This window comes from Chenopodium quinoa, unplaced genomic scaffold, assembly GCF_001683475.1.
Source record: "Chenopodium quinoa cultivar QQ74 unplaced genomic scaffold, ASM168347v1, whole genome shotgun sequence".
In the NCBI taxonomy this organism is placed as follows: Eukaryota; Viridiplantae; Streptophyta; class Magnoliopsida; order Caryophyllales; family Amaranthaceae; genus Chenopodium; species Chenopodium quinoa.
Window position 1 is genome coordinate 520,163 of NW_018744537.1, and position 15,717 is coordinate 535,879.

A 15,717-nucleotide genomic window follows, 5' to 3' on the forward strand; every position below is an offset into this window, starting at 1 on the left:
TTCTGTCATGCCAATTGGAGCAGGGCCAATGCCAATGGCCTCTGTTCCACCCCTTTAAAGATTTAGGTTGAGAAATGAATGGTCGAACAAATCATTCTCCTGCTGATTTTGTCCATGCAAGTCCAGTAGCCCACAACCAATTAGCATGTCGTGTCATGCCACGCTTAGTACTTGCCAGCCCAACCTATTCCCAGCCTAGTAGAATTTGGTCACGTCTAAGGATGCCAAAATGAAAAGTTTACTTCTAAAGAACCGACTTCGATTAAAAATAATACGTAGTATATAGGCCCAATGTGTTTTCCCTGCAGGGAATGAAATATGGCCTAGGGCGCCCTGGCATATAAGTTGAGTTATTTAGCAGCCAAAACTAATGGAGTAAAGGCTAAACATATACCAAAATCTACAAGATTGCAATTTAACAACGTTTTACAAGGGCAATTAACAACAAAATGATCTCTGAAACTCCAAACAGAGAAATTTTATTGGTTTTGATTCAGAAGCCACAAAAAAGGAAAATATCATAGCCTCATCGAAGCAACTGAGATCAGCGATACAAACTTTCTGATCTCAAATTCTCTGAGATCTCAGTTTCCCATCGATCACCATTTTCCAGCAGTTTCTCCTTGTCATACAGAAGCTCCTGCAACAATTTGATGAACAGATGCTTCAGAGATAGCTTTTAAACATAACAAATGAGAGAAAAGAAAGGAGGGAGAGGATTTGGTTTGTTGTCGATAAATAAATTCTTCTTTCATTTAAGCAATCTGTCGTACACAACAGGGATTTTAACAGGAATTTACTAACCTCGTGAGTTTCTGTTGCAAATTCAAAGTTTGGTCCTTCAACAATGGCATCAACAGGGCATGCCTCTTGGCAAAATCCACAGTAGATGCATTTTGTCATGTCAATATCATACCTTCAATTAATACGTCATCGGTGAGACACTTCAATAACCAAGTACGAGTACATAAGATTTTCAAAACAAGTAAATGTATTTACCTGGTTGTCCTACGACTTCCATCTTCCCTTGCTTCTGCCTCAATAGTTATTGCTTGAGCAGGGCAGACCTAATATTAGACAGAAATTCGAATTTTAGTTTTCACCACACTTTATCAAAGAGCCAACAGCACGTGATTGGCAAAGCTAGTAAGCAGATCTATCAATTAGACCATAATCATAGCGCATACTACATCAAGCGTATGCATTCCTATACTACGCATTACTGGAAGGAGATGACAAAAACAGCGAAAGGCAGAAGCAAGGAACCAATAACTGGAAGACAGGATTACAAAATTTTCGCATCTAATAAGTAAACTTCCAGTACAAACTAAACAACACAAATAAGAGAGGATTTTCAAACTAATTAGATCCTAATACATCATATAATCTTATGGAAATAGAAAAGAGACAGGTGAGAGCTTTTTGTCATTATAGACATTCAACTGTCTCTGCCCATCTTTCATAATTTGTCCTAATCATACGAAAAGAAGCCTAGATTAGCATAAAAGTTCAACCTGTGTCTCAACCTTCATCTACATCAATTTTTATAGTTTTCAGGCTAGGGTGTATGATGGGCAGGCATTATAGCACATAAACCTATAAGGAATACCAACCCTACAAGACAGTTATATTTTTCGAATAATTATATTATAGGTGACTGTCAAATGATAGAGAATGCACTCCCTAGATTCATCCCTCTAATATGACAAGGTCCAGAACTCCATCTTTAAATATGCAGCAGAATAGTACCCTACGGAAATTAATATATCATAGAAAGATAACATATCATTAGAAGAGAGAATATAAAAGTCTGTAGATCTCACAGCTTCACAGAGTTTACAGGCAATGCAGCGTTCCTCTCCTGTTGGATAACGGCGGAGAGCATGCTCTCCACGAAAACGAGGGCTCAAAGGGCCTTTTTCAAATGGGTAATTGATCTGCAAAATAGAAGTGTATAAAACATGTTGCCATCTGAAAGTAGCTGTGACAAAATATGTTCCAAAATTGAGCAGCAAATATAGAGTAAGAACACTAAGAAGACACTCACAGTCACTTTGTCATCAAAGAAATACTTGAGAGTCAAAGATAATCCTCGAACCATCTCCGTGAGAAACAAAGTATTTATGCTTCTCTCAAAAACTGCAATGAAAATTAAATTGCCAGAACTTAACACATGCAAAAAAAAAAAAAAAAAATATAAAAACCTTCTAGCCACAAAAGGCAATACATTAGCCAAAGCCAAGTGACAAACTTATTATAAATTATAAGGAGTCAAGACTGTTGTGTTACCGGAACTCCAATCCTTTGATATCTCTTTAACAAGTTGTTGTCTTTCAGCATCATCTGTAAGAAGCAGATCATAAGAAGAGTCAGAAAAGTGACAATCTAGTATTTTTTTTTTTTTGTCATGCTTCCTATCCATATCGAAGTGTTCATTTTCACCAGGAAATTTTAGTCAGATGCATCCAAGCCTATCAGAGGCCCAATACATAAATATCTGACAATCTGCTGCAGAATTTGAATGCCTGCTTATGACAGTTAATATCTAAAATCCTGAATAAACGAAGTCAATTTTCTAGGCCAAGGAGATACTAAATAATTCACAACCTATTTGACATAATCACTTTGATTGCAGTAATAGGGTCAAGGAGAATCCAAAGATAGCAAAGTGGTCACTACAATATGCAATGGCTTAATCGGGTTGTAGTAAATAATAGAAATATAAATATATAAAAAATAAAAAAAAAAAAAAAAGAAAAACTGCTTCAGCACCACCAACTAAATATTTTTTAATAAGTACTCAGTATGCCCATGTGTACATTATGGGGAATTTGTGACAATAGATACATGTTAACAGTACACTACTTCCTGAATGGAAATAGCCTATTATTTTCTTTTCAAAATACCTGAAATTTATAATATTTCATCAAAAAAATGATATAATTAGGGGCATAGTATAAGGGCCCAAAAAAACTACCTTTGACCCACTTTATATTTAAAAATTCCATCAAAACATTTTTGTGACTTAAAATGAAGCTAAGCTCTTAAGTTTACATTATCTAGCAACTTACTGATATGTACTTTGAAGCCAAAAACTCATACACAGATTCATTAATCACTTCTTTATTTACACAAACCCTAACCAACCGCTGTCAATCTAGAGAGAGAGAGAGAGAGGTCTGGATAGAGAAAAGAGGAGCAAAGAGCTCTAAATCAAATTTGCACAAGGACCAAGCCTGCACCTATCATTTCATCAGCAAATTTTTCAAGTCTTGCACAGGGATCAAGCCTTAAAAGTTTGCAATAGGATTGAATTTGCCGGTATGGAGTACCTGATCATACCCCCCCCCCAAAAGTCAAAACCAAATGCCGACAATCAGCTGGTCCAATATGTACGACACAGTACGTAGCATCACAAGGGGGAAGCAGATTCAGTACCCGATATAGTCGAGGGGCATGAAAGTTGAGAAAGAAAACTTGAAAGAAGACAAATACTTCTTTTTACCGTAAACGAGTCATTATAATAGAACATCCTTCATTTATGGAACTGACACTGGTACGTACAGCCTAATGTATCTCAATAGAAGCTAAAATCATAACCCTACTCAAACAGGCTAATCAATTTCAGAGTAGTTCAGTTTGGGCAGAGCTACTAATTCGCTCAGAAAACAATTACTTAACTGTCATTGCTCAGCAAACCAGTAATGGCAGGCATAACTGCATAAGTTAGAAAAATAAACAATGCAAAACATTGAGCAAGTAATTGGTGCCTACACAGTTCTGACAGATTATTCAATGCTTACCCCAACCAATCATAATTTCACAAATACAATTCCAAAATTTTTTAAAAAAATAAAAATATTAATCTTAGGATAGAAAACAAGAAATGCAAACTAATGCGCATCAGTCATCACAAGCTATAACTTACAACCTGCAGACCTAATCTCAACATAGTATTTTCTTGTGTAGAAGGCATCAAAAGAAGGATAAGATGGTTGTACAAATTTTTTCTTCACTAAAGAATAAATATTAAATAGGAAAAAGGTCTATTTATACCTTGGCCCCCAATGCTCAATGTTCGGTAGGTAGTAATAGGGAGCAGGTAGATTAAACACCTTTCGGGAAATCAATGGTCAAGGAATAACTTTCTCGAAATAAGTGCGATGTATCCTTTTCTAATACATAGGCCATCCGTGATTTCATCATAAATCTATTAAATGTAGAGAGATCTTTATTATCCTCCTTGTACAAAAGAAACATAATCCTAATGAGAAAGATAACAAAAAACCCTGGACCTGAAAACTCATGTTGCGTGATAGCATACCAAGTACAATAAGAACATCAACTGATCTTTAATATTATCCTACAGTCACTTTCCATTAAAGATTCCAATATTCAACAACCGTTTATTTATTTCAGAAGAATTTCCATTCATAAAATGAATAAAAGGAAAAATTATACAAAACCTAATTCAACACACCTTTATCAGTGGAAAACGAATGCTTGGTGGCAAATGATCTATCCTGCTGGCTGAAGCCTTGCAATGCTTGTCCAGTCATAGCCTACATAAGCAAAAGGGTTAAAGCATTTACATAATATATACTACGTAAATAAATAAAAACCAAAAATCATATGTCTAACAACAAAAAAGGCAACTGCAAATGACAATGTATACCAACTACTTCTGCAAAAATGGCACTAATTGCCACACTATCCCAAAAAACTTAACCCATCATTATTAAAATAACAACACAATTTTACTAGGAGATCTTTTGTAATCATGTGATTATTCTCAAACTCCTCAAGTAAATTTTAATAAGAGAACTATGGAGAAGACAATCACTATAATAACTTAAGGATGAGTACAACATCTTAATACTCCCTCCGTTTCGCATTAGTTGCAACACTTTCCATTTTTAGCCGTTATATTTGAAAATGACCCACCATTATTTTATAATTTCTCTCTCCTACTAACCCCACTTTTACAAATATCTTATTATTTCTCTTTCACTACTTTCTTTTATTATTTCTATCTCTTACTAACAATACTTTATTATAAGCCTATAAGCCTAGTCTATAATTTTCTTAAACTATGAGCCAAGCCTACTGTTGCAACTAATCCCTCTGTAATTTTTTTAAGTACCCACTTTCCATTTTAAGTTGTTTATGTGATTCACACACTTTAATTTTATTTAATTTTAGGCAGATGCGTATTTCTATCTTACCCTTCACCCCACAATATTTACACATTTTCACTCATTCTTCTTTACTTTATTAACCTTTTTCTTACACTCATCTACAATTTACTACATCTCTTAGTTTATCCAGCTTTTACTAAAAACATGAGTCTACAATAATGGGTACATCAAAAGAAAACAAAGAAGTACATGTGGCTAAAGTGGAGAGAGTATCTAAGAAAATTTTTCCCCCAAGGGACAAACAGATGTTTAGGATATATGTAACTTGCTAATTATAGGGCAAAGGGGTGAGTGATTGTATGCCTTTGTTCACAATCACATCTACTATCCTTCCATATCTCAAAAATTCATATGGCATGGTATTGTACTCCATATACATGATAGCTAGGCACAAACTGACCACATCATCCTAGAAATGAAGGCAATAGATGAAAATTTACAGTTTGAACCTCAAACATCTAGTAGGAAAATCCATCAATATTCATAATATCCACATGCTAGAAAGTTAAAGAAAATAAATAGGACTCATAATCAACGAATTCAATACGTGTGGCAACTAAATGAACTGAGAAGTAAGAATAACACAGTTAAAGGTTACAAAAACTCGAAAAATCACCGAACATTTCATGGCAATTGATGATCCAGAGTAACGACCTCCAGACCAAATAATTGAAAACAAAGCTGCAGATACTCCTACATTACAAAATTATCCTAATCCTAGCTTCAACAGCATCGTATGGAGCCTTTATCTTCCCATCTTCAAATGTATTGAAGAATAACGAGTAAATTTCCAGAAAACTATAATCCTCTAAATTAAGCACCAACAACTTCCACAGGCAATCGGCTACAATACAAAAGGTCAAAGACATAGAAATCATGACTAAAAATCATTTTATTCTTTCCAAAACTCTGCCCTAAACTGATTGATATAAATCAAACTAGATTCAATATCGCAACAAAAAAAAAAAAAATATCACATAATTGAAGCAAAATAATTATGAGCTAAGTTACAAAATCTCGAAGAAAATAAATGTGAAACAAAGCAATGCAGAAGATTATAAAACATGAATAAATTCGGCAGTTCCAAAAGAATCATTCAATTGAAATATCTAGGGTTTCAAAAAAATGAGGAGGAAACTTACGAGCTGACGAGGACGAAAAGCGAGAAGAGACTTCCGAGCTAAGATCGCCGCCATTGATGGAAATGGGGAGAGAAAGTTTACGATCGATCGACGACTCGATGTTTCTCTCTTTTGGGAGACGTGGGTGGTTTTGAAGGTGGTAGAGTGAGTGACGGAAAGAGGGGACAATACAGCAACCGACTTCTCTGCGAGATTGGGACCGAGGGGAAAATGAACGTCGAATGATGCGTTTTGGTGCACTTATTCTATAAACGCAGCGTTTTACTTTTTACTAAGGGTTCCAGATATTTACTAGTAATTTTTTTTAAAAGGAGTATAATTTTTTGCTAAATAAAGCTGGACTCACTTTGTATGACTATCCACGATATTGAGAAAATGAAATAGATTACTTCGTAGTTATTACACAATATTATAAGAGAAGAAAAAATGTTGTTGACTTTTTATTTTACTAATTTAAAGCGTCAAAAATGAATACTAGAGTTTTGTTTTATGAAGCACAACATTTCTTCACTCTTTTATGCATCTCAAATTCAAGCCTCCTATCCCCTCTCTCTTCCTCCTTTCACATGCACTTGTTTGCATTGTGATCATTCTAACCTCGTTGCTAAATTCCACTTTGCCCTTCATTATTCTCGTTCTCGACATTTGGTGGTGGTGACCTAGCGGTTGGATCTACAAAGGGATAGCATATAGGTGATAGCACTATATGAAGTATTAATCAAAAGATGGGGTGAACAATTATTTGAATTGTGTATTTGTGTATTTTAGTGCAAAATCCACTAGATCAATTTTTAAAATGATGATGAATGAGCCTTTTTAGGTTAAGAAATGACATAGAATGAGAGTTAATGATTCAATAGTGGACGGAAACACAAAACGTCTAATTTTAGACGGTGGAAATATTAAAGTCGTAAAATAATATTGATTTTACGCTTTAAAAAAAGTGTAAATTATATTGATACAAATGTGAAATGTAAATACTTGTATAACAATTGTTTTTTTACTAAGTGAATACGTACATAATGATATTTCAACGGTGTAACCATTTTTCATTTTTTTTAAAAAAATTGGTAGGAGACCTTGACCAAACCTCAACCTTCACGGTTTTTTCCCTACCCCTAAGCACCCTTATTTGGTAAGATACGAACCCCAAGCCTCTAGAATATGAGGTAAGAAACTTACCAAGTGAGCCAATTGACATATCACCAAAACGACGCAGTACTACAATTTGATTCGATGATTATACTAAGTGAGCCAATTGACATATCACCAAAACAACTCAATACTATAATTTGAATGGATGGTTATAGTAAGTGAGCCAATTGACCAAACTTCGTTGGTTATACTAATTTTGTACTACAATTTGATTTGATTTTGGGTTTTATAAAAAATTATTATCATATCACCAAAACGACACAGTGCTGTCGTTTCCAATTGACATCTAGGCTCAAGTCAAGCCCCAAACACCATCTTCTTGCTAATCCAAAACCCCACTTCAATTCAGTTTTTTTAGGGTTTAAGCCCCTTCTTTCTCTCTATTCAACCTGTAAAAATAATAATGGCAACAATGGGAATACGATCAGCCATGGCTTCAGGAGCTAGATTAATGGCGGTTCGATCAAAACCCTCTTCTTTTTCTCTCACTCCAAAGCAGCTTTTAGCTTCCTCATCTTCAAACAGACCCATTTCTTCCGCTTCTAGGTACCCATTACTTCAGTTCATTCATTGGATTTTTTTAAATTTATTTTTAATTTTTTGTGTAATTTTATTTATTTATATTGGTTGGTTTGCTACTTTGTTGAAGGTTGGCATCAATGTTGGGAATGGTGGAGTCACAGAAGCCGCTTCATAGTGCAATTGCTTCGGCTCGTCTTACGTCGATTCTTGCTCTTGATTCCAGCTGCTGGAGCTGCCTTTCTCTAGGTGATTTGATTTAATTGTTGAATTTGTTATTGAAATTTTATGATTGAGTTTATTATCATAGATTATAAAATGTGGGTTTGTGGCCTGATCTTAAATTATGGTATTGATATGGAGGTTGATAGTTATGGTTTAGGTTTGTATGAATGTAATTTGCTACTTTGATTCTGATTAATGTGTGATCCCTGGGATATATATTTGATGAAAAATCATTCGATACTAGTTGATTGTATGGTAAGATTGATAGCTGTTGTAACTTGCAATTGTGTTATTAGTCAATGCCTTGACTCTTGATATTCCTTCGGGTCTCTCTATTTGGTAGGTTGGAGGGGGGAGGCTGGGCGATAAATTGAGAGCATGTATGGTGGTGAAATACCATGGATGATGGAATGAGCAGGAATGACACTCTGTTAACATTATGTACAGTGAAGAGTGAAAGAGAGGAGTGAGGAAGGAAGGGGAAGAATGGATATAAGTTTTTCTGTATGTTTGAACTGTACTAATTAGTGTGGCTATATGTAAGATGTAACTGTTGAACTAAGTGTCTAGCGATTTAGTGTAATTAATTACTAGAAATGTAGTTTGCTAGAGAATGGAGAAGAAGTTATGTATTGTGGAGTTTCTAGTTAGCTTTTTAGTAAGCAGTAAGTGAGTAGCTGCAACATACCTTCTAGGTTTGTAGCGAGTGAAAGAAAGTCTATCTTAATATGTGCGACTCTGTCGTAGAAAAAAGGATTCTTTTTCTGTGTACCATGGCTCAATATCATGTGATTTTGGAAGACTTGGGAATAGCACTTTTATTCTCAAGATTCTAACTGAGAGGTGATTTTCCAAGTTGGAGTGTTGGACCATAGACCCCTTAATGGATCGGTACCTTTTCCTCATAGCGGTAGTACAAGCTCCAGCCTGCTTGTAATATAAGGTTATCTCAACAGATTGAAAGCCTGAAGGTCTGACTCACTTTGAGTTTGCATAATTTGACATTGACTTTGAATAGTACAACTGTACAAGAGGTATATGGTCTTGTATCATTGAATACAGTTTTCCAGTTACCATGCTGATTGGCTAGGATCTGAAAGTGAAGAACTAGCATCTGATGTAAACGAGGGGTTGGGTAGTCGAGGGTGCAAAGTGATTTTGTATCAGTGATACCATTGTCATGATTTAACTCACTAGCGAACTTATTGTGACAAATTATACCATTGTATCCAACCTATAACCCTAGAGCATAATGTATAGACTCTTTATATGTTAAAGTATTATAACTTTATAAGTGAACATCAAGATTCCACTTCAGATGTGTACAAAATCAGAACCAGTCGCTATAACATCATATACCTAGTTTTCTGTAATAGATTTTAGAGCAGTGATCATTACGTGATTGGACATACCTTGTGACAGTAAGGGCTCAGTTAACCTGGCAAACCAATGACAAGTTGTGCTACTAGTGATCAAATCTAGACTGGACATCCCTGGCAAACCATTGCTGCCTTTTTTTCCTTCCTAAAACCAAGATTAGGCATACCGGGTGGCAGCTCCATGATAACCTCTTCATACAAATTGGCATGTAAAAGGGCAATTTTAATCGAACGAGTGTCCTACCATTTTTGGCTTCCAAAGAATTGAGTTCTGATGATGGCCATCTAGCCATTGTCCACTGGGTAAAAAGTCTATGAAAGTTTACCCTACCTAGTATTTGAATCTTTCCAATAAACCATCAGCCTTTTACTTTGTATACTCACTTGCAGGCTCGCAACCGATGGCTTTTTATATTTTAGAAAGTTCATATTATATACAGCTGGCTTCTAATTTTTTTTGTCTATAACAGCAATTTGATTAGAGATTTGTAAGGCCTCTTTATAGGTAGTTCTTAATGATTAGTGTGGCTGGAAAATGGTCAAATTAGACTAGACTGCAGTGTCAAATACTTGTGGGTGTGTACGTTTACATACATCATCTTGAAGATATGTGGATTATTTGGTGGACCCTTTTATGAATATGCATGGCTTTTTTCTTTTCTTTTTTTTTTTTTTTTTTTTTTTTTTTTGTGTTGAAATAAAAATATGCGTGGCTTTATTAAATTTTTGTTCATGTGAAGTTAAACAGATGTTCTGCTGAACGGAAATGATGGTTACAGGTTTATAAATTTATTTTTATATATTTTAAAAATGACTATGCCTACTAAGTAGAGTCCTTATTCAATTTGGGGGAAGAAGAATTCTTTATGGTGCTGAGCTGCTGACCATAAAAACTTAATGCCGCTATTCCAGTATTTTCAGTAGAAAAGGTGTTTTTTCACCTTATGCAAATGGAGAATAGACTAAGAGGAAAAAAAAAAAAAAAAAAATTATTTATATTCTACATACTTGTATTTTAAGAAGGGGGTTTAGCATGAAGGTTTGTGTGTTTGAATTAGTGATTCTGCTGTGTGTTTTGCTGGTTATGGATGGAAGATGATGGTGTTCTTTTTTCCTTCAGTCCACTGACTTGGTTCATCTCTTTGTTTCTATAGGATTTTCTTTGCCTTTGTGACGAGCTCTACAACACCTTAATGAAGCAATTATATGATTAGGTGTTTTTGGATCTTTTCTTGTAATAATAATTGAAATAATTGTGAGGGATTGTCTGAAATTTTGGACTTGTTACTTGAGTTAATTTGTCACCTTTTTTTTATTTTTTGTTGATAAAACTTTTTGAGCATTATATGATGTTGCTATTACCTTTCAATAGATTTAAGCTTGTCATATGTTTACTATTTACAAAATTCAGAAATATGAACGATAAGTACGATGAACAATAATTGTTATGGTTATGGTGCTTGATATATATTGCTATCTAGGCAGCTTGATTTCTTTGGTTTGAGGAACTACATGATTTTGTTGAATCTTCTGTGCTGGTCTTTTGAGTAAAGGACGAGGAGTACCAAAAAGGAAAAGTAGAATTAAACAGGATATGATAGTTATATGCACTTTGAGGATTGAGCGGAATGTGGCTCATACTATATTGCAGGAAAGATTGTTGAGCTTGGAGTTTACGAGTCTGATAATCTGACATGGTTATAATCATGTGTAACGAAGTACCATGATGTTCAAGAGTTTCATATGATCTCATTTTTCAATTACCATTCAGTTATTGCTCTAGGAGTTGTGGGTAAATGGTCTGTTTGCTGTGAAGATACTGCATGGGCAGGAGTGGCATTAGGCCTTATTGGCCTTTCAATTGGACACAATATATTATCTAACCGATTGACCATGACTTCCTTTACATTAGCATCTAATGCTTTAAAAAAGTTCCGTGTTTGATCATTATTATTTGTTATTGCCTTGCCTTCTTTCTCTGTTATAGTGTTTTTTCTATTACTTTTCCTTGGTGTCAAGTCTTAGATGTTACCATGAGGATGGTCTCAAACAGTCCACTAATTTTCTGTTATTTTTCTTTTCTTGGGATATATAGACTTTGCAGTTCCTCGGTGACCAGAATCAAGATGATGTGTTAGCTTGTTTCTCTTGCCGGTGGTTCGATCTCTTTCCGAATATTTATTTAGGTTCCCAGTCTTCCCACCTTTTTAGCAATTTTGTTTTCTTATTTCCATGTCAGTTCTCCCATGTTCATTAATGTAAGTCCTCCAAGCTGGCTAAAAAGCTAAACAATGCATTTTCCTCCTTTGAACTTCTTTCTATTATGAGCTGGGAGCAAGAATTACAGCTGTATGGAGATTTTTTTCCCCCCTTTCAGAATAGGCATGCCTGCTTCCCATTCTTGCTACTCTCTGACCATCAATTTTCCATTGCCATTTCAGTTTAGTATTAACATTTATATCCCTCTTTATGATCTCGACAAGTATATGCAAAATAACAGTGTTAATGCTAGGCGAGAACTTATGTATAGTTCTCTCCTAATTTTATCTTTATTAGCACCTACTATATTTTCTTTGTGATTTTCTTAGTGCTGGTGGGCAGGCGTGGTGGCCTGCGGCCCTTTTCTGTAGAATCTCAAATATGCCTTTTAAGCTGGTCGGTCATTATACACATGTATTTTGTTCTTTGAGCATCACAGAATTTATGTTATGAGATTGATTTGTGACCTCAGATCTCTAAAGAAAGTAGGGGAAATGATGGGGGTTTAGAAGTCTTTTCTTTTTATGGATTGGGAAGCCACAGAGTTTGAAAATAAATCTTCTGCTGGGCAATTGTGCATGGCAGCATGTTGTGCCATGTTTTGCACAAAGATAGGCCGGTAGGCCCCATAAATCGCAGAACTTGAGTTTTTTTTTGGTTCCAAGGCCAATGTATGAAGTATGATCCTTTGATTTTAAATACCGAAACCTTTTTTAGGAGGGGGCTGGGGCCCTTGAGGGCTAAATAAACTCCGTCTTTGGGGTCCATATCCTCCTATGACTCACTCGTGCATACTAAGGTCTTGTGTGCAGTAGAGGATCCCAAAGATTGAGAAGAGAGCGACAATGCAACCAAGCATTACTGTTCCCTTTACCATGTCTATGTGAGGTGTGAAAGCACTCGTCGTGACCTTACAAATGCAACCGACCATTACCGCTCACTGTACCATGTTTATGTAAGGTGTGAAAGCACTCGTTGCAACCTTTCAAACCTGTATGATGTATTGTTGCAATCACTTCTAGTGGATGATGTAGAGCACTTGAACGGATTATTCCAATAGGCACAAAGACCATCGTCAGCCACGAATTTAGTACATATTTTGTAGAAAATCTTGTGGGGTTAGGAAACTAATGGTCACTAGATTTGATTTATAAGGAAACTTAGTTGTGGTTGAGAAGGTTTTGCAAGTAATCTCTTTGTCAAATACATTTTTTGTTTTTTTTTGTTAATTTATTTTTTATTTTTTCTTCTTTCTCTCTCCTTTTTAGTAATTTTTTATTATTTATTTTTAGTATGGGGTTTGGATAAGGGGTAAATGTTTTGTTGGCAAGACTACTTCAGCTGAAGTGTAATAGTGGGTAGTTTGTTTCTAATTAAGAAGCTTTTAATGTCATTTTCAGAGTGATTAACATCTTTTTATACCAAATCTTAACTAGTTTAATTGATAAGTTCGCCAACATACGAAATTGAAGGTTGTCTATGATGAGGTTATATATGAAGAAATAAAATAGACGTTGTAAGAGAAGTACGACTTTGGTCATTAGACAATTTATGCAAAGAACTCTATACTACATTGAACTCTTACCGTAATTAGTAAACAGCTCGTCTTGTGTGTGGCCAGCCACTCCGTGTGACCACCTATAAAAGAACAAAGTAACCCCTATAATACTGACAAAGTAACCCCTATAACACTGACCGAGTAACCCTATAACACTAACGAAGTAGCCCCTTTAATACTGATCAAGTAACCCCTATTACACTAACGAAGTAACCCCTATAATGATTGGCCACACGGTGTGGCCAACCACATATAAGAATAAACAGTAAAAAAAATTATCCAAGATTTAAAGTTTCGAGCTTTCCTTATGGTTAAAATATTATAAGGGACATATTATTATTATTATTATTATTATTATGAAAAATGACAAAAATCTACAAAGTCAACTGAATCACAAGAAATTAGTGGGGAGCCGAGATAAAATCTGGGCCCTTACCCCTCTAGCTATAGCGAACCCGATCTTGCTGAAAATGTGAGCAGCTACACGAGCACCAATATCTTGAGTCCCAGCAAACGTCTGAACTCGCTTCAGCAACGCAACAACCTCTTTCTCTAATTCCCCCAATGAAAAAAAGGAGAAATGAAGGAAATCATTGCCAATAGCCCTGCAACGCGCCCCATACTTGTCCCGCTTCCGCTGAGCTGCAACCAACACAACACGACCAAATACATTGTCAGACAACCCAAATTGTGTTAAAAGAGAAGAACCCATCAAGTCAACACACACATCAAGGCCTTTGTCCCAGGAATAAAGTAACACATCTGCAGGTCGAAGAGTCTCGTCATTCCCTCTAGTCAACCCAACGTCAACCTCCTTTCTTCCAGAAATCCAGACCGAAAACAAATATCAATATTATTATTATAAAGAGGTTTGTTTATCTCTCTTATTGAGGACTCTATTTATGCTTGTGTTTAAGCAGAGTTTGCTCCTAAATTGGGGGCAAAGAGGCTTGGCCTCTCTAACCTTCATGTATGTCTCACGTGAACTACTGTTACGTTTCCGTGGACTTCACGTGACATGGCGAGGGATCTTTTTTTCCCTGAAATTTTGTTCCGAGGATTTTACTGCCAAAAGTACAGAACTCTATTATCAATTTATCACTGCTGAAAGTATGGGCTCAATTTGCCAAAACTCCTTGTAATTTCATCTTCCATGAGAAAATTGCATCTTTGCACTTGAAATGTACTTGTATATACTAATCATAAGTTTTCATCAAATGTTACCCACCGTCCAAGTTAAGCTATTAAATTACTGTTTTAAACTATAATTAGGCGAGCATAAGTGTCAAAAATAAATTTGATAATAACTTGAGTTCTGAATCATATACCTTAGTTCGTAAGTTAAAATGGAAGAATGATAGCTACTATTCTTATATAAGGTTTGTTCGGCATTGTTTTTTATTTTTTGTTTTCTGTTTTTTTTTTTAAAAAACTAAAAATCAAAACCAAAAAACAAGAAAAAAGTGTTTTCACTTTTCTGTTGTCAGTTTTCAAAATTATCATGATTTTAATAAATTTAATTAATGTTTGGTTCATTATAGGATATATATCATATAATTTGGAAAACAAAAAACCAAAAAATAGAAAACAACAGTGATACCAAACGAACCCTTAAACTTTTGGTTTTCTGTTATAATATTGATACTAAATACTTAAGAGGTACGTAGTTTTAATTGATGTTATGTAATGATTTTACATATGTACATTTATATATCGTGATTAATTCTTTATTCTTTCACCAGTAGGAATAATAAACAAAGATTTTTTGTTGATTCATTCATAATGAAAAGTTGCCAAAAAAAAAGGAATTGAGGCATACAAAATTACAAACCAATGGATTTTACATAAATGAAAGATAATTTACCAAAGATGCACTCTTTAAATAATGACTTATGAGGATGTTTAGCAATCGTTCTCATGATTATCCTCCTAAAGTCCTCATATTCCTAACAAAGAATACGATGTTGACAATTTTGACAAACAAAAATTGACGTCTAACTTTCTCATTCCATATGTAAAAATGTATCCAAGAGCTTAAATAGGATGAAGTAATGGAAATTAAATATTGAAATGCGTACCATAAATCCTATGAACAACATTGATACATGATTTGAATGAATGCGGTTAAAAAAAATTAAATAGAAGTGCAATAACTTCATTATAATTATGGAGGTATCAATTGATTACAAGGAATAACCACAAGTCCACAATGTCCTTAATCTACAACCAAAACTATTTTAGTGAACATTGCTGTAATTTTGTTCTTGTGTTCGTGTAAAATT

The 15,717-nt window shown here is 34.9% G+C and overlaps 1 protein-coding gene across 1 annotated transcript; it reads right to left on the reverse strand.

The window, feature by feature from the left end:
- Positions 1-262: 262 nt before the first annotated feature.
- On the reverse strand, positions 263-6,550 carry LOC110698465 (NADH dehydrogenase [ubiquinone] iron-sulfur protein 8, mitochondrial-like). Its single transcript, XM_021875902.1, has 8 exons — positions 6,341-6,550; positions 4,481-4,562; positions 2,290-2,343; positions 2,048-2,139; positions 1,824-1,937; positions 1,000-1,067; positions 805-916; positions 263-640 (listed from the first exon to the last, which is right to left on the reverse strand). The coding sequence occupies exons 1-8, from the start codon at positions 6,392-6,394 to the stop codon at positions 545-547; spliced, it is 672 nt and encodes a 223-aa protein (XP_021731594.1). The 5' UTR covers positions 6,395-6,550; the 3' UTR covers positions 263-544.
- Positions 6,551-15,717: the final 9,167 nt, after the last annotated feature.